Genomic DNA, 24,526 nt, shown 5'->3' on the forward strand with positions numbered 1-24,526 from the left:
AAGTATGTTTTTTCAGGCACTTACACTATAAACATGGCAGATTGTCCTGGATTGCAGGGCCATGTGTATTCTATTTGCCATCTGTTAGAGGTGGGGCAGTTATTTTCTGTTAAGTGGGCAGTTTTATCTCTTCCAATCCTCCCTCCAGGAGACACCTGCTGATAACAGCCATTGAATGTCCCTGCATGGCTGATAAAAATTACAGCAACCCACTGGGAGATGCTCTGCTCAGAGAGGAGAGCCAAGCATTCCTACCTGGATATAATCTGGAGATTCTGGAACACCAGCCAAGCATTCCTACCTGGATAGAATCTGGAGGTTCTGGAACACCAGCACAGCTTCTGCACTGGATTGCCCAGAGGAACAGCAGCTGCCTCTTGCCCTGGATCTTCAGAGGCAGAGACTGCACCTTTCTCCAGGATCCCTGCTCCAGCAGAACCAGCCCTGGCACTGCAGGAGGGCTGAGCCACAATTCCAATGGCACTGCTGCCAACAGCCTGACCCACAGGGTGTCAGGCTGGGTTCTGACTCTGTCAGTGTTGTTTTGTTTTACTGCATTGTTTATTTTATTTTTATTTTCTTCCCTAATAAGGAACTGTTATTTCTGCTCCCATATCTTTGCCTGAGAGCCCCCTTTAATTTCAAATTTATAACAATTTGGAGGGAGAGGGCTTACATTTTCCATTTTAGGGAAGGCTCCTGCCTTCCTCAGCACACACCTGTCTTTTCAAACCAAGACACAGATGAAGACCTCCTTTCTTTTGTGACCATGTTTTAATCCATGTGTAAAAATACAACTTGATATATTGACAATATAAAAGAATCAAACATAGCATAATTACTGAGTAACATTCAGATAGTTTATTGGGTAAGAAGAAAGGCCAGGAGGTGCTTTAGAACACATTAACAGATGGGCTACAGATCAGTTCATCTACCAGTGCACATTCATCACACTGCAATACAGCTCATCAAGAGTGACCTGAAAGAAGTTTCTAAAGTTTATATTCAGGGAAAGTAGCATGGGACAGGGAAAAGTGGGGTAGGGGAAGAGACCCAGCATCTTCATCACAAAGCAAACCAAGAAATGAACCTCTCTTACCACTCACTGATTATATATGAAGATTATTTTGGCCTAATTACATTGGTTAAGTCACCCTTCATGTTAGTTTGTATCTAAAATGTTTTCTAGTACTAACAAATTTTTTTGGAAAGCACAGAGATAAAACACCTTTTACTTTCAAAGCTCTTTATGACAACGATGTCAGCTCAGCAACCCTGTAAGTTAGGCAAAAATTAGCTGTTTTCTGAGACACAGAGAAGTTAAATGACTTCATCAAAACCATGATGAAGAATGTGTTAGTTATACTAATATCCTCAAGAACCTGGAATGATACCGTTTTTCAAAGAGAGGGAATTGGAGGCAACCAGCATCTGCTAGTAAGAAATTACCAAATTTTCATCTCAGTTTTACTATTAAAATACTTTTAATTCCCCCTATCTCAGAAAGTGTTCCACACATGTATTTTTGTAATAATGAGCTGTTTCATCTTAGCAACAAAAAGCACTGGTCCTTTCCAGCCCTAAGCAGACATCCTACCCAAGAAAGGGTAGTCAAGATACAGTAAGAGTTACATACTCCAATGATCTTCCCATTATTACAATTACAGTTATCAAAGATACAAGCCAAGTTACTTTAAGGAATTTAGCTGGAGTACTCTTGTTTTTGTAAAAAAAGTAGAGAGAGGATAACTAACCATTCTTTGAAATGGAAAGTTATTAAAAACCAAGCTATCCTAAAATGAAGCACACAGCTGCTACAAAGGGTAGGATTAACCCAATCAACTTGAATATCCCCAATTGCAAGGTTAACAGATTTGTCAGCTCAGCCCTTACTTATCCCTACAAAAGCTTTTGGTTTGCAGAAATGTGAAATGGATACTGGAGCTAGGCTCTTCTTCATTATGTAGGTCCACAAAGAAGCAACAGTAGAAACTCTGTTGTGCATATCTGCATTGAATAGTTTCCAAAACCTTCTGCATATCCCCCTCCATCCAAGCTGAACTTTTGCATTTTCTCCTTGTGTTTTTAATCCTAACAAGTATTTTGCTGTAGAAAGCAGCTGCTGAAGTGCATCTCTTCTTGTCCAGAATGCTTAGCCAGATTAGAGAGATCATTTGCCCATTTTAATAAATAAAAGATGAAACTGTGGCTCGTTAAATAGACCTGCAAAGACTCCTCCCCATTAACTTCAGCTCAGGTGTAACTGCTGGGTAACACTGGATAACATGAAGCCATAAAATAATCTCTAAATAGCTGTACCATGTAATCCGGTACCATCAACTCAGCTTTACTGCTGCCAGTACAACCTGGCAGGGACACTTGGCTCTTTCAGATTTACACCACGAGGGCACAACTCACCTGTGACAGAAGCAGGGTAACACCATGTGAGTTTATGGCTGCTTTATTGCTGGTGTGTAAAAGGTTCACACACACACTCTTGTTCAATTGCAAGGCTGTGACCTGGCACTAGGAGCTCCAGTTCAACACCTCAATTCCTCTCAGCTTATCACAGCTCCTGCAAAGAAGCTTTTCAGGAAAACCTGTGTACAGGTACTGAATAACACAGAAGAGAATTCAGTTGCCACTAAGTAATATGGTGTGGATCAAATCCAGCTTTGCACTGGAAGGCACATATTTTCCCCATGATGTTTGGCATGTTTTTCACACAGCTGCATAGCTGCTGAAACAATCAACTCTTCAAAGGGCCACATGAACAGCAAGTGGCAAGATCTGCAGGAGAAAACAAAGCTACTCTGTAAGGTATAGAGTGGGGAACTTCCCTTCAGAGATCACTTAATTGTGATTCATTGACACAAACTCTGGACTCCATTAGGAAAAATCTTGTTAACAAAATTGGTTTATTCCAATTTCCAGTCCTAATTTTTATGCAGAGCCAATGCAATAATCCAGATTTGTTTTTTCTAACACTGTATCTTTCTTCTTTGGTGAACTGGACTTCTTACAATAACATATTTCACTATAATATTGTGAATAATACTCTAAATAAACAGAGAAAATTAAATTGAAAAAAAAAAGCTATTTTAACATCAAGAATTTGTTTTCCACCTATGTATCCATTAATCCACAGCTGTTCAGAGAAATTTGGCACTCTGTCAGCTCCCCCTAACTCAAAAACTGTCATTTCAGAAAGTGAATTCTATGCAAATACAAAAATGGAAACCGTTTGTTTTTCTACCCATTAAGGGCTTTCCAGTTGCATGGTTTGCATTTACAGCTTCAGCTTTTGTAGCAGAATACAGATTTACTGGTTTTGGCCTAAAGTTTGGGCAGTGGGCTATTCGTGCTCCATTTCAGCACTACAACCCACAGAGATTTGTAATTTTGATATTTCTAGACTATATGGGCAAGCAGAAGCAATAGTTCATGAATCAGTATCTAGTGCATTTCAAGTGGCTTGGAAATAAAAGCTCAAAATTTGGCTAGGAAAAGCAAAACAAAAATTAAAACATACTACAGATGAAGATGAAATACACTTACAAGAGAGTGAATTAATGGCACCTACATTGTGATACTAAACATTTGGCAGTGTTTTCTGATTCCCATATGGGAGCCACTGGACTCCTTCACCACTATAAGAAAAGAAGTGATAAGAGGAATCATTGTGCTTGTGAAGTGAATGGAGAGGGTGATTTGAGGCTCTGTCTTTCATTGAACTGACTTAGGTGGCAGAAGGATGAGGTTCTTTAAACATTTCCTTGACCTTATGTCACCTTGCTCCTCACAGCAAAGCCACACAGTTCTCCCCTTCTGAAGAACTGATAAATCACTTTTTTAAAGTATAAGCTGTGTTGTATAAGCTATCCAAGACCAGAAATCATAACATTCACTATTAACAGTGCAAGGTGGTCTTTCCATTCTTCTCACTGTCCATAATGGGCCATTTATTCATAACACCCAATGTTAATTGGCATGAATAGTGAATTATGAGGCCTGACCCTACAGCTCTTTTCACAGTTTGGGCAGAGCACCAGCTGGTGCCAATGTAATGCCAAAAACATAGAAAAGCCCCAGCAGCAGATTGAGTTTGGCTGTCCTCTGAGGAATTTTGTTGAAGTTCTGACTCCGGAACTGTCTCTCCAGTGAAAATGCCATGGGGATGGTGAGCAGGGGCAGTGCCATGCTGATGGTGTAACGTGTGGCCAGCACACAGAAAATCAGGTAGGGCAGGAAGAGCAGCACAGTGTAGAGCATGTAGGAGAAGGTGGGGCCAATGAGGATGGCCAAGGTGACAATCCCAGCCTGCTGGTCTGACTCCATGTCCCGGGTGTTGTTGCTGTGCAGGATGGCCTCGGTGCTGAGGGCCAGAGGGACGGCGTAGAGCAGGGGGGTCAGGGACAGGTAACCAACCTGCACTGCATGGGCAAACACCACAGCCAGGGGCCCAAAGGTGATCAGGATCACCACATCGCCAAGGGCAACGTATTTAAATCCAATTCCTGTGGCAAGACACAAGAATAAAATCAAGCATTATTAAAGAATTCAAATGGCAAAAGAGAACGGATGACATAACAGTTCAGCCTTTCCCATAGGAATACTACAAAACAACCAAAACACATGCAGCTATGGACAAGAAACATGTTATTTCTTTCTTCTTTTTTGAGATAAGAATTTCTCCAGACAAATAATGTAACAAAAACTAAGGGCCAATGTGGCATTCACATTCTCTGAAAAACTTCCTTCGCCCAGGATTTTTCTCCTGGGAAGCTGAGAGGCCTCAGAGAAAAAAGAAAATAATTTTTATTTCATTTGCTTCTCCTGTGTGGAATGTGTTTGAAGATTGTTTACCCACAGGTTTCTTTGGATTTTGCTGTGAGTTGTTTTCACTCTTTGGCCAATCAGGGCCAAGCTGTGTAGAGACTCTGGAAAGAGTCACAAGCTTTCATTATTATCTTTTTAGCATTCTGTAAGTATCCTTTCTGTATTCTTTACTTAGTATAGTTTAGTATAGTATTCTTTAATATAATATAGTATTATAAAATAATAAATTAGCCTTCTGAGAACATGGAGTGAGATGCATCATTCCTGCCTTCGTTGGGGCTTCCCAGCAAATACAATAGGCCAGGTTTTAATACCCACCTAGAAATACCTGTCTCTGAAGAAACCTATAGAAATAAGGTACTTCTTAGTGTGGTCATGCATACTAGAACCTGATCCTGAAGAAATACAGAAAATGCTCAGAACAAAATGCAAAACTGACAAGACCCTTTCAGGGAAACGTACATAACTGAAAGTCTGACAGTTAGAAACTAAGTTGCTTTTTCTTCTCCTACTAATGATGTTTGTATCTATCCAACACAGGAAGACAATAAAATATTCTTGTTCTTATTAAGAAGAATCACAAACTGTACTATAAAGCATTCGCAGTGAAGCTCCATCTAAAGAATAACAATGAAACATTCCAAAACAAAGTAACATTCCCACCAAAGGAAAGAAAATATGCCATTAGCTACACTGCTAAAGGATATGAGATAAACTTCACAAAAAGATTCAGCAACAGTTCTGATAAGCATCGAAAGCCATATATGTAAACAATAATGCTGCAACACCATTATCCAACTGAAGATCTTGGTATAACTCTTCCCATAACACTCAATTCAAAGAATACAAGTTTACATACCAGTGCTTCAGGAAATACCACAAATATTTTATTGCAGTGCACTAGATAGATCAGGTGTGCCTTTTAGAAACCTCTTGACAATTCAGCTGATTCTATCACTTCTACATTCACATTCACAAGAAACGGGATGCAGCACTCACCTCCGGTATAAAGGAAGGAGCTAGAAAGTCCTCCAAAGTAAATCAGGGCCAGGTGCTCCAGCTTCAGCGTCGAGACCGCGTAGAGCCCAGCAGCGCAGATACAGCCCACGGTGTAGAGAAAGACTCCAAACCGGACTACATCCTGCGGCTCCAAAATCTGGTCCACCAATGTCCTGTCATCACTCTTCTTGTGATCGATGCCTTTGGAAAAGTCGTAATAGGTATTCACCAAGTTACCGGCCCCGTGCACAGCCAGGACGGTCACGGCGCTTCCCAGCAGCAGCCCCGGGTCCAGCGTTCCCTCGGCCCGGTACGCCAGAGCGCTGCCCAGCGCCACAGGGGTGAGCGAGGCGCTGAAGCTCCAGGGCCGGAGCGCCAGCACATAGGCCGCGCACTTGTGTCTCCAGCTGCCGCCGCTGGCCCCGTCAGCGCCCGCCAAGGCCGCGCCGCCGCTCTCGCTCCCGCGGGGGCTCTCGGCGCTGATACTGATCTTCTGCACCAGCTCTGCTGGTCCCATGCTCGCCCCGCCGTCTCGAAGCAGCAGCACCTAGGAGGGGCAGGGCCGCGCGTTAGCGGGGCCCGGGGGGAGCGAGAGGCGCCGCCGCTATGGCGGCCCGAGGGAGATGCCAGGGCGCCGCCATTACCCGCCCTGCGCGACCGCCAGCCCGCCCGGCCTCGCCACCCCCGCGGCCGTGTGCGAAGAGTTCCGCACCTGCCGGCACCTCCCGGTGGACAAATTAAAAGGAAAATTAAGCGGCCCATGGCGTCATGCGCGGCGGCGAGGGGCTCACCCCGCAGCACGCGGCAGCACCACGATTAATGTCAGAGCCGCCACGGAGCGCCCGAAGCCTGCCGCAGACACAGCTGCCTTTGCTGCTGTCACGGGCACGGCCGGACACTTTTCAGCGGAGCACACCGGGCACGGCAGCGCCCCACTCCCTTTGCGCATGCGCAGGGCGCGCTCAGGGCTCACACCCGCAGCGCGGCTTCTGCTGGGAAGGACCTTAAAGCCTTAAAGTTCATCTCGCTTCAGCCCCTGCCATAGCAGGAACACCTCCTGCTGGCCCAGACCCCATCCAACACGGCCTTGGACACTTCCATAGGTGGCGCAGCCCCAGCTTCTCTAGGCAACTTATGCCAGGACCTCCCCAAACATTTTCCGGCATTTTTCTCTTCTAGCCTGAACCCATTCCCCCTTGTTCCTGGTTAAGAGTTCCTCCTTGTATGCCCCTCCAGATACTGAAAGGCTGCTCTGAGATCTCCACAAAACCGTCTCTTCTTCCACAACAGCACCATACAGCCCGGTGTCACTTGCTGAGGGTGCCTCAATCCCATTGTCGCTGACGAAGTTGGTGAATACTATCAGCCCCAGTACCACCCCTGAGGGACACCGCTCGTCCCTGGTCTCGATGCGGACAATGCGCCGCTGACCGCAACTCTTTACGTGCGGCTATCCAGCCAGTTCTTTATCCAACGAGTGTTCTATCCATCAAACGCGTCACACAAGCCCAAGCAGATGATGCCGCTTGTTCTGCCCTATACCCATGCTGCAGCCCGGCCATAGCCGGCACCTCACGGAAGGGCGGAAGCCGGCATCGGGAGGGTGGGCCTACTAAGTAAGCCCAGCTATTCTATTGGTTAGAGACACTGCCACTCAGCCACTACTGCCTTGATGATTGGTCAAAACCCGACTGTCCTTGCGGTTCCTTGGGGAAGGGGCGGAGCTTCGAGCGCTTCTTCCCCCTTTCCCTTTTTCTATTGGTCAGATGTGATGCCCATCACGGCGTTCCCGGGATCCTATTGGCTAGCCGCGGCTCGCCGGCGCTGCAGGCGCGGCGGCGGGGCAGGCACGGGGCCCGGGGCCCGGAGTAGGGGAGGCGGCGGCGGGTGAGTGAGAGCGTCGGTGCCTCTCATCATCTTCTGCTCCCCTTCCCCTCACCTCCTGCTTCTGCCCGGGCCGCCCTGCCCGAGCTCCCGGCCCCGCGGCCCCGCCGGTCGTGCCCGCCTTGCCCCGCCTCACCCCTCCCTCACTCTCGGCCTGCGGGGCTCCCCCCGCACTCGGGCCTGCCGCGTCCTGCCCGCTGCGCTCTGTGGCCCTGAGGGAACCCCAGGAACTGCCCCCGGGCTGGGTTGATGGGTAGCAGCAATCCCTCCGCTGCTTTTTGATCCGAGGAGCCTCTGCTGGGCTCCTGCCAGCAGCCAGCTCGCCTATGGTCCCGCTGGATGTCTGTGACTGCGTGTGGAGTCTTTGGGGAGAAGCAGTTGAAGTTCTGGTGTTAGTGCTTGGTTTGGTCTTATATAATCTGAATATTGGGGGGGGGGGGGGGGGGGGAGAGTCAAGCATCTGAAATGTTTTTGATATAAAGAAAGGGTGCTGAGAAAGTTTGTTTATGTGTTATGCTAGGAACCCCCGTGTTGCAATGATTGGCGTTGCTATAACTGGACTTCCCATCTCTAAATATCTCCTGGAGGATGTTACACTTGCCAGTGCTGAGTCTTCCTTGTGTTGGTGTAACGCTGAGATTTCTGTGAAGAAACTTGGATGAAAGTGTTCAGGGAGGGCATATGATAGTGATATAATCCTGGGAACGGTTGTGCTTACTTATTTTAGGTAATTACAAACCCTAGTTTCACCCTGCTGGTTTTCAGCTGTTGCATTACCCTTGATTTAGGATTAGATCACCCTAGGGGACTTGGCCTACTGTGATGTATTTTGGTATTTAAGGAGCTAGAGAACAAATAGGTTGGGGGTCCTGATATGGGATGATACAGTTTTATCATGGAGTGTAATGCCTAAGGAATATAGTCATTACTTGTAATTTTACGGTCTACCAACACAGCATCTTTATGGGTATTTTGGGAACAGCCAGGAGGGACAGCCTTAAGAAAGAAGCTCGGAGATTTCAACTCAAGCAGTAAAAAATGTGTCTCTGAAGAATTTACAGGACTTGATGCCCCTGAGCCCTAGCACAGTGCCACCATGTCGGGTACTGTGTCCATTCTCCAACAATTTGCCAATGGCTTGAAGAGTCGCAGCGAAGAGACAAGGGCCAAAGCTGCCAAGGACTTGCAGCATTATGTCACCATGGAGCTGCGTGAGGTGAGTGCTACAAATGGAAATATTCTCCTTGTGTAGAGGAATGGTCTGGGTGCCTTGGCAGTGGAGATTTTTGGAATATGGAAGCTGGTCTTAGGGATGAGATGGGGCGCAGCAGAGAGCTTGTCTTTGCCCCCTGGCATGTAGGAGAGGTGAGCAAGTTGGTGGCACAAAAGGCAGTCAAGTACCAGAATAAGTAAACTTGCTGCATATAGCTCACAAATAAGAGAAACTATTTTGAGCTTGTAATGTATGATTGATTTAATTTCTTTCTGTTTAAATGGCACAAGAAGCATTGTCTTTATAGAGGTTTTGGAGCAGGAGGGAGAGAGAGAATGCTGAAAGCTGATTTGAACTTTTTGCTTTTACAGATGAGTCAGGAAGAATCTACCAGGTTTTATGATCAGCTGAACCATCACATATTTGAGCTGGTCTCTAGCTCTGATGCAAATGAAAGGAAGGGTGGCATTCTGGCTATAGGTAAGTGAAAGTGCATAATGCTTCTGCTGAGTTTGCTCTTCATGCAACTACCTTTAGGGACAGATTTTCAAAAGGAATGAGCTTTTATACTTGGGGCCTGATGTCTGACAGCTCAGGATACTGGGTGTGTTCTGCTTGCTGGCTCTGAAAATCTGTGTGAAGTGTCAGCATGGGAGCTACTGAGAGTGGCTGAGAACCTGGTACTTAATGGGCCCTGAGCTCTTCTGGGAGTTGAGCATCAAATGTGAATGCTGAGCACATGAAAATGCTGTTCTGGAGCTCAGCTGAGAACACTTTGTGCTGCCCCTTTATATGTTTCAGGGTAGGCTGACTTTCTCAACTCTCTTCCATCTGGAGAGATTCTTGTTATTAAAATTTACCTGGCTCCATAACAGCAACTTCCATCCCCAAGAGGGGCTCACAGAGCTTCTGCTTTCATTCTGGTCAGCCTCTCCATTAGTGGCTCTGGCTGTGTGCTCCCAGAGATTGCAGAGCTGCCTGAATCTCCACTCTTGGGGAAGTCAGCTTGCATAAATACTTTGCCTTCCAGGCAAGTAGCCTGTATTGTAGCAGTTACTTCTTAAACAGCCAAAGAGATGTTTATGGTTTAGGCTCATAGACATAATCATCCAGTCCCAATGTGTTTGAAGGCAGCGTAAATCCCTTAGAGAAATCTTTATTGATAACATCAGTTCTTAAGCTGACAGCATCACATTCAAGTTGTTTTGTGAATTTAGTGATGTTGAAAGGTGCCAGCTTGACAACCCTGGACACTTTATCTATAAAACAAGTACAGCCCAGGCACTGGCAATGAAAGCTTCTGCCATGCTGGTGTCTGTTGAATTGCCTCCACCCTTGCCTGGAGAGACTGTCTAGGAGTGAGGAGGAGAGCATTTCCTTGGGCTGTTCAGTCTTTGGCTTTTCTTGTGAGGAGGACTAGCTACAGTAGTTGCATGCAGGTGGATGTCTTTCTATTAGGAACAGGTCTGTGGTCCCAGGGTGAATGATTTTTTTCCTCTTCTAAAACTAAAAATGGGGAAAATTTATGAGGCTACCCGACACATTTTTCCACTCACTTAAAAAGTTCAGGTTTAAAAGAATGGTGGCCCTTCCCTGTGCTTGATTTTTTTTTCCTGTGGATTTGTAGTTTAGTGGGGGGGGCTTAATGGGAATCTTTAAGGAATGTGTAGGGAATACTAGCAGTCATCCAGGGATTACCTACTGTCTGCCTCACTGACTCTTGGGGAGAACTGCAGCACATGAAAACTGCAGCGTTGCTCCCTTTCTCTGCAGCAAGTCTTATCGGTGTTGAAGGAGGTAATGCCACCCGTATCGGCAGGTTTGCCAACTACCTGAGGAACCTCTTGCCATCCAATGACCCTGTTGTAATGGAGATGGCTTCCAAGGCTATTGGGAGGCTTGCAATGGCTGGTGACACCTTCACAGCTGAGTATGTGGAGTTTGAGGTGAAACGAGCTCTGGAGTGGCTGGGAGCTGACAGGAATGAAGGTCGTAGACATGCAGCTGTAAGTGATGCCTTTTTTGTTGTCATGAAATAGTTGGGATTAGTGAACAGTGGTAGGAAATATGCACAGAAATCTGCAGAAGAGCTTTGGTCAGGGTGGGAATGGTTGCCAGTCCATGTCTGAGAATCTGTCATGCTCTCATGGCAGACAGCATGCTGCTTCATTGCTTCTCCATTAACCCAGTGACTAATGAAGACCAAGACACTGCTATGCTAGGAATTATCAGAGTGTGGGGATGGAAACAGCTCACAGACATCCACAGTGTAAACAAATGGTGCTGCACTGTAAAAGTTATGAGGTTTGTGTCTGTGTGCTCATCTTTCAGGTTGTTACTGTTTCCCTCCCCACCTGCAGGTCCTTGTCCTGAGGGAGCTGGCAATCAGCGTGCCTACCTTCTTCTTCCAACAAGTGCAGCCATTCTTTGACAATATATTTGTGGCTGTGTGGGATCCCAAGCAGGCCATCCGAGAGGGAGCTGTCTCTGCCTTAAGAGCCTGCCTTATCCTCACCACACAACGGGAGCCGAAAGAGATGCAGAAGCCCCAGTGGTACAGAGTAAGAAAATAACTTTGTTTTGAAGCAGCCCCTTATAATGCAATACAGATGTTGAAGTGCCAGTTTTCAGAAGAGCTGGCTGAGCTAAGAACCTGTCACCTTTGTCAGTTAAAAAACTGCCTCTCCTTGAAAGGGTTGGAAATATAATGGCTTCCAAAGTGAGTAGCTCCTTTAGCCTACTGTTGCAAAAGTAAGCAAGATTTAACACCTTCAAGATTACATTGTTCTATCTGCGCCTCATCTTCAGCTGTTGAACTTGACCTAGTTTTATAGCCATGCAATTATCTAGTGTCATCTCTTACTAGTAGAGGGTTTTATTAGTGTAGATAAAACTTAAGTGAGAAAGATAAGAATTCTTTTGTCTGAATCTTTGCTTTGCTGCCATTGTCACATGAATTCAAGCTTGGTGATATCAAGTAAGTTTCGGGCAGTGCAGTCAAATGTTATGAATTTGGATTTCTTGTGATCAAATAAGTGCTGCAAATAGTGATGAAGCTGATACCATGGTGTTTCATTAGTGCTGCTGAAAATGCCCTGCAGCAGAGTCCACAACTTTTGGGTGAATCAGAATTTTATTGGATTATACTTCTTTTATGACTCAGTTGAGGTTTGTGGCTACTCTTGGAAAATTCAGAATGTCAGTAACTCCTCACTGGCAGTACTACTTCATTTCCACAGACTTTGTTTCTGCATTGTCACTGACATTTTTTTTCTTTTCCCCCAAGCATACATATGAAGAGGCTGAGAAGGGCTTTGATGAGACTTTGGCCAAAGAGAAAGGAATGAATCGTGATGACCGAATCCATGGTGCCTTACTGATCCTCAATGAGCTAGTGAGAATCAGCAGTATGGAGGGAGAGGTGAGCAGGGGCTGATTATGGGCATTGATTGAGAGGCTATAGCAACTCTGCAGTCTGTGGAAATAACCCATAGTGTTGCAGTGGGGTTGTTGGGTGGAAAACTCATCTGAGCATGGAGTCGAGCATTAAAGTGTGTTAGAGAAATAAAAGGGACAAGTTTGGGCTGAGGAGGTAATAAGCTCCAACAGAAAATCTATTAACTTGATTAAATACAATGATTTTTTTTTCAATGGAATGAGGACTCTCTTGCATGTTAGATACTCAAATATTTTTGCTGGATTTTACTCAGTTGATATTTTACATCCATTTGAACACTGATTATACAGGATGCTATTCAGGAGATTTGGGTAATACTGTACTGAGAGTATCTTAGTTAACTTTTTATTTTTTAATGTTTCTCTACTTTGTCCAGCGCCTTAGAGAGGAGATGGAAGAGATCACTCAGCAGCAGCTTGTGCATGACAAGTACTGCAAAGACCTCATGGGCTTCAGTACCAAGCCTCGCCACATCACTCCCTTCACAAGCTTTCAGTCTCTTCAGCCCTCTCAGTCAAATGCTTTGGCTGGGCTCCTGGGGTACAGTGCTCACCAAGGAATTATGGGTTTTGCAACCTCACCTGTCCCAGTAAAATCTACTCTGGTAGAAAGTCGATGCTGCAGGGATCTAATGGAAGAGAAATTTGATCAAGTATGTATTTGTTCTTGTCTCCCAACATTTTCAACATCTGTTCTTGCAGAGGAATTGTACTCTGTGTTTTTACTTAGCAGGCAATACCAGCTAGTATTGAACTGAGCCTTCAAAACTCAATATTTAATGTATTGTGGCTTTGTCACTGTCTGTCTTGGGGCAAATGATTTATTTCCTTTGGAAGCAGTCTTGATTATCCTTTTCTTTGAGGGACTCTGAAGCCAAATGTCAGTAGAATGCCTAAAAGCACACAGGTAATAAAACATTTGTGTGTTCCTGCCAATGGCCATCCTTTAAAGCCTAAATCTATTTCCTTCCAGGTCTGCCAGTGGGTTCTCAAGTGCAGAACCAGCAAAAATTCTTTGATCCAGATGACAGTTCTCAATCTGCTCCCACGACTGGCCGCTTTCCGTCCTTCGGCGTTCACAGGTGACAAGACAAATGCTTGGATGTTAGAAATGTTGCTGAGTTTGGGCTGGAAGTTATCCAGATCTCTTTGGTCCACGTGAACTTGTGCAGCACACCAAATGTGGTGCTTGTCTGATGAGCACATTCCTCTGTGGGAAAGACAGTCTTTTGTTCTGAATAAGTGTGACTTGATAGCTGATGCCAAAATGTTGCTCTGATGAAGAAAATAGATTGAAATCTATTTTCAGAATTTGGTGATCAATACCATAAGACATAAAATCTTCCTTTTTCTGTTTTCTCCTCAATATGTCAGAGGAGAATTCTCTCATGCTCTGACTCAGTATATGCCAAATATTATTAGAGTTCTCTTCCTTTTTCTCTGTTGCATGTGCTAGGAAATACCTGCCAGCTTTAAAGCAGTTTAGTTGATTTATCAAGCAAGTTTAGGAGAGTATCAGAGTTGGAGGCAAGTCACCAAGCTGCTCTTAGTGGGTTGGAACAATTTTTGCCTTAATTATTCCAAATTTCCAATCAATCACTATGAAACCAACATGCTTGGATCTTATATGTGTATAAAACCTGTTGCAGTGGGGGTGTTTTATAGCTCTTTTATTCTGGTGATTTTTCCTTTTAAAAACAAAGCCTTCTGTAGTTTGAAATGTTTATTATATGGTGACACCTTTGCCACTGATCATATCAGCAAATTTAATATTACTGTGTCTGTTTTCTAGTTTTACACTTGTAAAGATTTAGTTGGAAATGTTACACAGCTGTATAAACCTAAATGAATTGGAATATCTGTATTGTTTTCTCTTGTGGGCAGCTGATCAGTATCTTCCAGACACCATGAATCATGTTCTCAGCTGTGTGAAGAAGGAGAAGGAGCGAACAGCAGCCTTCCAGGCCTTGGGTTTGCTTTCTGTGGCAGTGAGGTCTGAGTTTCAAGCTTACCTACCAAAAGTCCTTGAAATCATAAAAGCAGCTCTTCCCCCAAAGGACTTTGCCCACAAGTAAGTATGTGAAAGTTAGAGGAAGAAGTGGAAACACTTGCTCTTTATATAATTTTTGTAATGTGGCATCAAAATCTTGAATTAAAATCAGAAGTGTTTCTGTAAGACTGATAACAGAGAAGGAAGATGAGGAAAGATGTTTGAAAAATAGCAGCTCCTTTTGTGGTTTGTTTCCAGGAGACAGAAGTCTGTGCAGGTTGATGCCACAGTCTTCACCTGCATTAGTATGCTGGCACGAGCCATGGGACCCAGTATCCAGCAGGACATCAAAGAGCTTTTGGAACCTATGCTGGCTGTGGGCCTGAGGTAAGCATAAATCTGTTCTGCTGTTGGCTGCAGGATGGCACTGTCAGCCATACAGAGTGAGGTCTTAAAGTTTTCAGATTGATAAGGAAGATTATTGCTTTTAAATTGACATAAGTGATCTTTCAGAAGATCACTAAAGCTGTTTCAGAAGAATGGTGTATTTTAACTGTTAATGTGTCTGTTATTTAAGAGAATTCATATCTCTGTTATTTAAGAGAATTGATATCTCAGTAAAGAAGTCTTGTTGTAGAACAGCTAGTCCAAAAGTATTCTCCTTTATTTTCCACTATTCAAACTCATTTGGCAGCAACCTGTGAAATTTTTGACAGCATCTGACAGCCAGCAGACTTGTGCCATATCAAACTGGCAGAGAAGGAGAGCTGAAGTGCTGAATATTTGCTCCTGGCTTCTTTCACCTTTGTAGCTGACAGTTCTTACTGGAGGAATTAATTAAGTTGTTAGTATGGAAAGGTGTGGAGAAAGCTTTCAGGTACCACAAAGCTGTTTAAATTATATTGTCATCTGGAATTGAATTTAGTTGCTTTTTTGTTTAAAAAACATAAGTGTAAGAAGTCATTTAGATTTGTAACAGTTTTCCAGCAACACTGGCTAATGTAGTGATGTGTGCAGCAGTCCTGGGGCTTTGCTCACCCAGTTTATTCAGGAAGATCACCTCATGCCTCACTCACACAAGCACCCTGTGCTCTACTTGCAGGTGTTGCTCTCATGTGGAAATTATATTCTGATTGGCAAAGGCATAAATAAACAAAAAGATGAAATTTGCACATCATTGTTTCTTTTCTAATGACTTTTGCTTGCTTCTTGCCCTCAGCCCTGCTCTAACAGCTGTGCTGTACGACTTGAGCCGTCAGATCCCGCAGCTGAAGAAGGATATCCAGGATGGGCTGCTGAAAATGCTCTCTCTTGTTCTGATGCACAAGCCTCTACGACATCCAGGCATGCCCAAGGGCCTTGCCCACCAGCTGGCCTCCCCCAGTCTCACCAACATCCCTGAGGCCAGTGATGTGGGAAGCATCACCCTCGCCCTGCGCACACTCGGTAGCTTTGAGTTTGAAGGTGAGATGGATCGCCAACAGCAGGCTGTGCAAACCACCAGTGGGATGGGACTGCTGGGAACTGCCTTGAGCTGTTTGATTTTCCAGCATCAGTCTCATTACATGGCTGTGACAATGGGAGGATGCCAGCAGCTCACATCCAAGGCAGCAGACCAAGAATTTAATGTTACAACTTACTTTAAAAGTTTTTTGACCAATCACACAAAGCAAAAGCACATTGACAATAGTTCCATCCAACCACTATAAGCACACGTACCTTTGGTTAAAACAATGTTTGCTTATTTCAAATACAATACCTGCTTGTAAGCCTTAAAACACAATGCACAGAGCTCCATTATTAAGCTTAAAACTTCTAATATCTCCCTAGATAAACTTTTCTGCAGCTTAGGGAGTTATTCTAGACAAACGTTAATACACAGACTATTGTTCTATTTGTTCTTACTTTTCTACTTCTTACATAATTTTTCTGCTGACCCATCTTATGGCTACTACTTACCTCTAATTACAGTTCTGCTGTCTCTGAAGGCTGCCTTTTGCAGCTTTCCCAAAACCCTCTGATTTTATGGATTCCCACAAGATGAAATAAGGAAGCAGGGAGCAAGAGCATACGGGATAGAAACAACTGGGGCATTGGAGTAGAGTACAAATAGCAGAAAAATTCTGGGAGCATGTTCTTTAAACTCCTCTTCTCTGGTAAAACTGGTAACTGAGGTGTAAACCTGTGTTTTAACCACCCATCTTCCTCTTTTTAGGCCATTCCCTGACTCAGTTCGTCCGGCATTGTGCAGATCACTTCCTGAACAGCGAGCACAAGGAGATCCGCATGGAGGCCGCCCGCACCTGCTCTCGCCTGCTCACCCCCTCCATCCACCTCATCAGTGGCCATGCCCACGTGGTCAGTCAGACAGCAGTGCAGGTGGTGGCTGATGTCCTCAGCAAACTGCTTGTGGTTGGAATAACTGACCCAGGTTAGTGTGGGATTCACAGGAAAGGGCTCTCCTACCACGTGTTAATTTTGTCATGTGAGCAGGTGATGATGTTGTGAATAGAAGTAGAATTTGTAATAGAATTTGAACATATTTGCCACTAAATTTAATCTGTCACTCTTGGTAAATTAGAAAAACAAGTCTCCCAATTTCTTTTTCCACATCTTGATTTTTGAGGTATTAATAGAACACTAGTGAAAAATTCTCCAGATGTGCCCTTGGTAATCCTTTGAACCAAGCAGAACACTAAGACTCCTTTTGCTGCTGTTCTGGGTCACAGCCTTAAATTTTGTAGTTTGGGAAGGAATTGATCCTTCTTGTTGAAACTTTGTACTTGATTTTTTTTGTTCTTTCAGTTGAACTCATCTCAGGTTGCCACGTAGCATCCAAAAGTAGCACTTGCAGGGGCAATAGATTGGCACTGTACTGACTTGGTTATTGGGGCACCTTGAGCAGCACAGAGATTTCTGGGCTGACCTGTCGTGGTTTTTGTGTGTGAAACACTGATACAGTGTCTTGCTCTTGGGAAGCTGTTGCGAAGAATCTTTGAGGAAAGGCAAAAAAAGTAACAGGAATTTAGTGCATTTAAAGAGAAATAAATGTGTTCTTGCAGACCCTGATATACGTTTCTGCGTGTTGGCTTCTCTGGATGAGCGCTTTGATGCTCACCTTGCCCAGGCTGAAAACTTGCAAGCTCTTTTTGTGGCCCTGAATGATCAAGTGTTTGAAATCCGAGAGCTGGCCATCTGCACCGTGGGGCGCCTGAGCAGCATGAACCCTGCCTTTGTCATGCCTTTCCTTCGAAAGATGTTAATCCAGGTAAGGAGGAGGGATTCCTGCAGGGAAAACAGAGTAATTGATACTGAGACTAAGGTGGTGTTAAAGAACTGGGCTATCTGGCTGTAAATGCATGGAGAGTGAGGGGAATCAGTCTATTTTGGAAAGCAGTTATTGCCCAGCTTAGTGGGTTTCAGCAGATCTTTCTCATGATCAGTGGTTGGACTGAAGCTCTGTGGATGTATTAAAAGGGAAAGGAAGGATAGCAGTTGTTATTTCACCCCTAGTCATCAGACCAGAGTGCTTTCCATCTCTGTTGAGGAGTAATGTTGTGTGATGCTTTTGGGTGAATGCATGGTACCTCTTGGTAAACAGAGATTTTGGAGCCATCGCTTTTATGCTAATTAATTTTAGCTTAATTTAGGATAAATTATAACAGCGTGAAACGTAGAACAGCCTTTACAAGTACTGAGTTGTGACAGGAAGAAATGCCAAGAATTTTTACCTGTCTTTATTTTTCCGGTTTGCTTGCTTGCCTTGTGTCTTGTGCAGATTCTGACAGAGCTGGAGCACAGTGGTGTTGGCAGAATCAAAGAGCAGAGTGCCAGGATGTTGGGTCACCTGGTTTCCAACGCTCCACGCCTCATCCGTCCCTACATGGAGCCTATCCTGAAGGTAGAGTCTCCACATCTCCTGGTGACTTTGGATTGAAGTGACACAGCAAGTGCTTTCATGACCCTCAGGAGCTACAGTTCTTTTGCTTCATCATAGCAGGAAAGAAAACAAATGTACATCTACAAATCTACATCTACAAATGGTCTAGATGTTACTCACAGGAATGCACGTGGGTGGCAGTTTGGCCCAAATTAATTCCAGATTTGCATCGTGTTTATGACACCCAAGTTTCTTTTACTGTTGAAATTCTTACTGTGATTGTGGGGTCAGGTGTAACAAAAGGAATGATAATTTTGTGTACTCTTTAAACACATTCTGATTTGTCCCACTGTCATCCACCAGGCACTGATTGTGAAACTGAAAGATCCTGATCCAGATCCCAATCCAGGTGTGATTAACAATGTCCTGGCTACGATAGGGGAGCTTGCCCAGGTAGGGATATGCTGCAGATACCTCTTTGCCATGCTTGCTAAGGTTTTGGGAATGCTATATGAAGGATGAATTTTTGTCTTTCAATAGGTCAGTGGGCTGGAGATGAGGAAGTGGGTGGATGAGCTCTTCATTATAATTATGGATATGCTACAGGACTCCTCCCTGCTGGCTAAAAGACAAGTGAGTGTTTACATCTGTGCTAAACTCGATAGCTGCTGTGACCATAGCTGCAACAAAATATCCACACATTCCATCATAGCTGCTGAGATGAAACTTTAAATCACTCAAGTCTCTAGTGGAGTTATAGTCATGGTACATGGTACACAGGTGAGGGTTTACAGTGCCTGTTGTGGCATAATTCAGAGGAAAAAAAAAGGAAAAGAAAGCTGTTTTTATTGAAAGGCTTGGACTCACTGAATTGAATGTTTATTTGAATTGTACCTCTGAGTGAGAGCAATTGTGACAGCCTGAGATATTGTAGATTATTACTTTCTTTACTATTGCTTATAGCTTTCCAACCATGGACCCTGATTTGCAGTGTGATCCTTAAATGCTCAAAGAAACTTTACAGAACTTGAATGACTGATGTATCAGAAGGCATAATAAATTCCCTGGTCAAAACTAATCTTCTTTGGGCTTCATCTTTGTAGGTGGCTCTTTGGACACTGGGGCAGCTTGTGGCTAGCACTGGTTATGTTGTAGAACCATACAGGAAGTACCCAACTTTGCTGGAGGTGCTTCTGAACTTCCTGAAGACTGAGCAAAACCAGGGCACCCGCAGAGAGGTATGAAAATGAACCACTTAGCACATACCACACAACCACTTAGCAAAGCTGTTTGGGAAGAGAGAGGTGCCAAATAAATGTGCCTGCATAGATTTGAGGCAGGGAGGGAGAGAATGTTGTTGTGACTGAGCAAAATGCAAGAAGCAGAAATAAAAGAGTGCATGTGTTAAGTTAATGAAATGGCTTCCAGAAGCTGGATGGAAAGCACTGTTTTTTCCAGGCAGTCACTTTCATTCCAGATCTTCCCTCTTAAATCATCAGGATCTTTTCAAGTATGGGGCTTTGAGTGTTGTCTTTGGCCTTAGTGATGAAGTTCTGGTGGATTTTCTTTGTGTCTTTTCAGGCTATTCGTGTGTTAGGGCTGCTGGGTGCTTTGGACCCTTACAAACACAAAGTGAACATTGGCATGATCGATCAGTCACGAGATGCTTCAGCTGTGAGCCTCTCAGAGTCCAAATCCAGCCAGGATTCCTGTAAGCATCTCCATTTCTTTCAGATAGATAGCTTTATCATTTACAAACAGATCTTAACTGTTTTGTTACAAGTTTGGCTCTTCTTCTTAACCAACTGTTTGTGTACATGTTTTCAACTTACACCTAGGTGTTCCTGAACCCATATTCAAGATCTTTTAATACCTAGCTCATGACACTGCCTTCTTTCTCCTAGCTGACTACAGCACCAGTGAGATGTTGGTGAACATGGGCAACCTGCCTCTGGATGAGTTCTATCCAGCTGTCTCTATGGTGGCACTGATGAGAATTTTCCGAGACCAGTCCTTGTCCCAGCACCACACTATGGTAGTTCAGGCCATCACCTTTATTTTCAAATCTCTTGGACTGAAGTGTGTGCAGTTCCTGCCCCAGGTGATGCCAACATTCCTTAACGTGATCCGGGTGTGTGACGGTGCCATTCGAGAGGTGAGTGTGCCAGGGACCCCTCCTGCCTGTTCCACTCTGGGAAAATAAAAATCCATTTCCGTGGAGAGACTGTGGCTGGCTTTGGGCACTGCTGTGCTATGTGTTGATGCCAAGCACACTGCAGAAGTGAGGTTCAGCTTTGCTTTTTCCCTTCTGTGAGCAATTACTGGAGTGCCCAGTGCAAACAATTTCTCTGCTTTTTATTGAAGCGGCTGCTTCTGAGCATAATCCTGGGTAGGTCAGTATTTGATTTTGTGTTTTCACCAAGCTGTTCTTGTTCAGAAAAACATCTGTGCAGCTTCCAGATCTTTCAGTGATCTGGGTTAATATTCTGTGGCAAAACAGTATTATTAAATTATAGGGGCAGATTCTTCAAATTTCTGGTGCAGTCATTTACTTTGGCTCATCTCTGAGAAGGAAAAATCAATTTGATGCAATCTGCTAACATTGAGAGCAACATGGGTGCTGATTCCACAGCAGTGCTTTCTCTTCCTTCACACTTAACTTACAGTTATAGAAAGAAATTAAAACTGTGTGAAGATGATGATGGGCTTAAGGCTCACCTAACCAGGGATGGCTGCTGTTTGCCAAGGCTCTTCTTCAGGCAGCTCTGGGCTGTGAAGGGCAGTTTGCACTTGTTATTGCTGCTGTGCTTTTTAGGTGCTCCCTTAGCAGAATCCCAGCTCTGCTATAGAACTGCTGTTTTCTCCCAGCCTGAACTACTACTCAGATTGTAAGGAAAACACCTCATGTCTGGGTTGTCTGAGGTTTTACACCTGACTGATCTAACTTGCTTGAAAGCTATGCCCTTGTGCACACTCTGTTTAAAAATTTTCAGGTAAAAGAAGATGGTGAAAGTGTACTGGGGAGAAGAGCTGAGGTGGGTATGCGTGACATAAAGCCTAAAAGAGGAAGGTCCTTGTCCTGTATGTAAGCATCCTCTCACTACACCAAAACTTAGGCACAGTACAGGAGCTCAGAGTTCATCTTTGGCAAATGTATGTGTACTGTTCTCACTAAAGAAGCTGAGATTATTTCTTATTTAGTTCTCATGAAAGTGTTATCTCTTTTTATGAGCTCCATGTTATATTTTGTGACTGTAGTCTTCCAAAACTGCATGAAGAAATGAAATTTAGTAGACAATAACTTACATTTTCCTATTTTTTTGTAGAGAGAAAATAGACTACATCAATTTTACACATGATTTCATACCAATTTAAAGAGTAAATTCATTGTCACAATTGGATGTTTAAAATTGTATTGTGGTGGAAGGAATTGCAAAACTGTCATAGTGTAGCCAAATAAAATTGTCTAAGTCAAAATTCTTCTTGGTAGTGAAGAATGAATGGTGTAATCAACCATCTTTTAAAAAAATGCAGTGTTTCTGGCAAGGACCTGACTGTGTTCCCCAGTAACTTTTCACCAATTTATCTTGTGGGGGATGGGAAAAAGCACAGAAGGAGGATCTTAAAATGTGTGTCAGTTTGGTTTTCAGGCAGGGGGAAAAGCCTGGGGGCTAAATTTTTGGAAGCATCCTTCAAACATTGATTACAATACACTGTGATTGAGGTGGCTGTGCTTGCAAGTCTGTTCTGACACTATAGATTTGCTGGGACTTTATATAAACCCCTGTTTGTGTGCTTGAGGGTCTGAGGCTTTGAGCTTGCAATTTTTTTTTTATGCAGGTTGGGGGGAAACCCAACCAATAAACCCAAAATCACTTTTCTTCCCACTGCCCTCTTAAAAACCAACAACAATAAAAATTAACCCAAAACCCATCAAAACCCAAACTGCTGAGCTGAAGCTGCCCAAGAATTTAGCCCCAGATTTTCAGCAAATGGGAGCTATGCATGCTATTTGTTTGATAAATGAGCTTGCAATTGCCTGTGAAACTCTTCACCCAGTGGCTTTGATATTTGGATAAGCTACAGTGATTATTACACATTTCTTCCTTCCAGTTCCTGTTCCAGCAGCTGGGAATGTTGGTGTCCTTTGTCAGAAGTCATATTCGGCCCTACATGGATGAAATTGTCACCCTGATGAGAGTGAGTGCAATCTTTATGCCAGTACTTTACTGTCACAGAAAGGTGCTCAGTCTTTTTCAAATAACTTCTCAAAAGTACTTCAGAAGTTCATATGAAGTGCAGAGTTACATATATTTGAAGTAATAAATGTATTTCAAAATACAATATACAATATACAAAATACAAATTACAAAATACGTTATTGGTGGTAACTGAAGTAAGTGTAGCTTCAGGTTCTGATAGTGGCTGAGCTCTTTTCAGCACTTGGATTTTGTGCACTTACTACTTTCAGAAACACAGTTTTAGCAGGAGATATCTGGAGTTCATAAATAGGTGTCATTTCACATAATTTTCACTAAATGTTTGCAAACTTGTAGAAGGATTGGGAAAAAATCAGTTTTCCAGAGGTTGTTTTTAACAACTATGAATGTACTGGAAATGCAGAGTGTTTAAAAACAGGAAGTACAGTCCTTCCTTGCAATCTTGAATTTATCTACAGACTGACTCCTACAGCTTGCTTTTCCTGTAACTGGTACAGCTCAGCTGAAGAACTGCTGGAATTTTTTTTTTCCCTTTTTTTCCTTTCTTCTGTAGGACTTCTGGGTTATGAACAACTCCATACAGAGCACAATCATCCTACTTATTGAGCAGATTGTGGTAGCTCTGGGAGGTGAATTCAAGCTTTACCTGCCTCAGCTCATCCCTCACATGTTACGGGTCTTCATGCATGACAACAGCCAGGGTCGCATTGTTTCTGTGAAGGTGAGTGGGGCTGCAGTGACTGCTGTGCTTGGGCACTGCCCAGGCAGGTGGGTGTGTTCCCAGCCTGTGACAGTGGTCACAGGGGTCTGAGGATGAGGGAAGAGAAGGATCTGACTCCATGTTTCAGGAGGCTTGATTTAGTATTTTATGATATATATTGTATTAAAACTATACTAAAGGAATAGGAGAAAGGATTTCATCAGAAGGCAGGCTAAGGATAGACAAAGAAAGAATGATAACAAAGGCTTGTGGCTCAGAGAGTCTGAGCCAGCTGACTGTGATTGGCCATTAATTAGAAACAACCACATGAGACCAATCCCCGATGCACCTGTTGCATTCCACAGCAGCAGATAACCATTGGTTACATTTGGTTCCTGAGGTGTCTCAGCTTCTCAGGAGGAAAAAATCCTAAAGAAAGGATTGTTCATAAAAGATGTCTGTGACACTAGCCTGCCATGCTCAGCTATTATGTTACGTATTATAATATATAATATGTTATATGTTATATATGATATATATTATATTACATCTCAACTGAATTTTCTAAGCACTTAACTCTGCACACAACTGTACAGAATTTTGTGACTGCCAGCCAACAGTCCTGATGCAAACACACGCTTGGCCCCGATAGGCCAAGGAAACAAAACACTATCACTTCACTGTCACTATCACAATCTCCATATTGCATTCTACTTTGGCACAAACACAGACACAGCAAATGATAAGAATCGTTTTTCCTTTCTCTGAGGTTCAGAGAATGTGAAACCCAGAAATATTTTTGGGAAGAAGTGTGCCTTGCTTTTCTCTGTGAAGAGAAATGTGGCAACAGATACTGACTTGTTTAAAATGGATCTCATCCATGATTTTGAGTCATATGGGTCCTTTTGGTTGAAGGATTTGATTCTCCCCTTCTGTTCTACTCTTGTGAGACCCCACTTGGAGCATTCAGTTCTGGTGTCATCAATGTTAGAAGGACATGAAACTGTTGGAGCAGGTCCAGGAGAAGCCACGAAGTTGACAAGGGGACTAGAGCACCTCCCCTATGAAGATGGGCTGAGAAAGTTGGGGTTCTTCAGCCTGGAGAGGAAAAGGTTGTATGGAGACCCACTATCTGAAAGGAGCTATAGGGCAGGCAGAGAGAGACCCTTTGTCAGGAACTGTAGTGACAGCACAAGGAGTAACAGGTACAAACTGAAAGAGAGGAAGTTTAGGTTAGCTATTACGATATTCTTTACTGCATGGGCGCTGAGACCCTGGAACAGGTCGTGCACGGAAGTTGTGGATGCCCCAACACTGGCAGGGATCAGAGTCAGGCTGGATATGG

At 43.8% G+C, this 24,526-nt stretch overlaps 2 protein-coding genes across 3 annotated transcripts in view; one reads left to right on the plus strand and one right to left on the minus strand.

Moving 5' to 3' along the window:
• Nucleotides 1-754: 754 nt before the first annotated feature.
• On the minus strand, nt 755-6,663 carry UBIAD1 (UbiA prenyltransferase domain containing 1). 2 transcript variants are annotated; one of them, XM_036396382.1, is made up of 3 exons: nt 6,551-6,663; nt 5,839-6,385; nt 755-4,517 (listed from the first exon to the last, which is right to left on the minus strand). In XM_036396382.1, exons 2-3 carry the CDS (start codon nt 6,353-6,355, stop codon nt 4,030-4,032), a joined length of 1,005 nt encoding a protein of 334 aa, XP_036252275.1. In that variant the 5' UTR covers nt 6,356-6,385; nt 6,551-6,663; the 3' UTR covers nt 755-4,029. The 2 variants fall into 2 exon arrangements, with proteins under 2 accessions (XP_036252275.1, XP_054373142.1); XM_054517167.1 differs by lacking the exon at nt 6,551-6,663 and having other exon boundaries at nt 5,839-6,485.
• A 1,949-nt stretch (nt 6,664-8,612) lies between these two features.
• MTOR (mechanistic target of rapamycin kinase) overlaps nt 8,613-24,526 on the plus strand; it is a 70,460-nt gene continuing 54,546 nt past the window's right edge. The window contains 20 exon segments of the mRNA XM_036396175.2: nt 8,613-8,938; nt 9,307-9,415; nt 10,709-10,941; nt 11,296-11,496; nt 12,222-12,356; nt 12,769-13,044; nt 13,365-13,473; nt 14,276-14,462; nt 14,640-14,768; nt 15,601-15,845; nt 16,597-16,812; nt 17,444-17,649; nt 18,160-18,282; nt 18,625-18,714; nt 18,802-18,894; nt 19,365-19,499; nt 19,843-19,972; nt 20,166-20,416; nt 22,375-22,461; nt 23,035-23,202. Of these exon segments, the coding sequence (XP_036252068.1) occupies nt 8,819-8,938; nt 9,307-9,415; nt 10,709-10,941; nt 11,296-11,496; nt 12,222-12,356; nt 12,769-13,044; nt 13,365-13,473; nt 14,276-14,462; nt 14,640-14,768; nt 15,601-15,845; nt 16,597-16,812; nt 17,444-17,649; nt 18,160-18,282; nt 18,625-18,714; nt 18,802-18,894; nt 19,365-19,499; nt 19,843-19,972; nt 20,166-20,416; nt 22,375-22,461; nt 23,035-23,202 (3,243 nt within the window). The 5' untranslated portion in view covers nt 8,613-8,818.

This window comes from Molothrus ater, chromosome 23, assembly GCF_012460135.2.
Source record: "Molothrus ater isolate BHLD 08-10-18 breed brown headed cowbird chromosome 23, BPBGC_Mater_1.1, whole genome shotgun sequence".
Lineage (NCBI taxonomy): Eukaryota > Metazoa > Chordata > Aves > Passeriformes > Icteridae > Molothrus > Molothrus ater.

What these genes read in the sequence shown, in the direction of transcription:
- UBIAD1 (XM_036396382.1), bottom strand. Translation starts at nt 6,355, where the DNA reads ATGGGACCAGCAGAGCTGGTGCAGAAGATCAGTATCAGCGCCGAGAGC. An exon ending in CTCCTTCCTTTATACCGGAG is followed by an intron (nt 4,518 to 5,838) that starts GTGAGTGCTGCA and finishes GTCTTGCCACAG; the next exon opens with GAATTGGATTTAAATACGTT.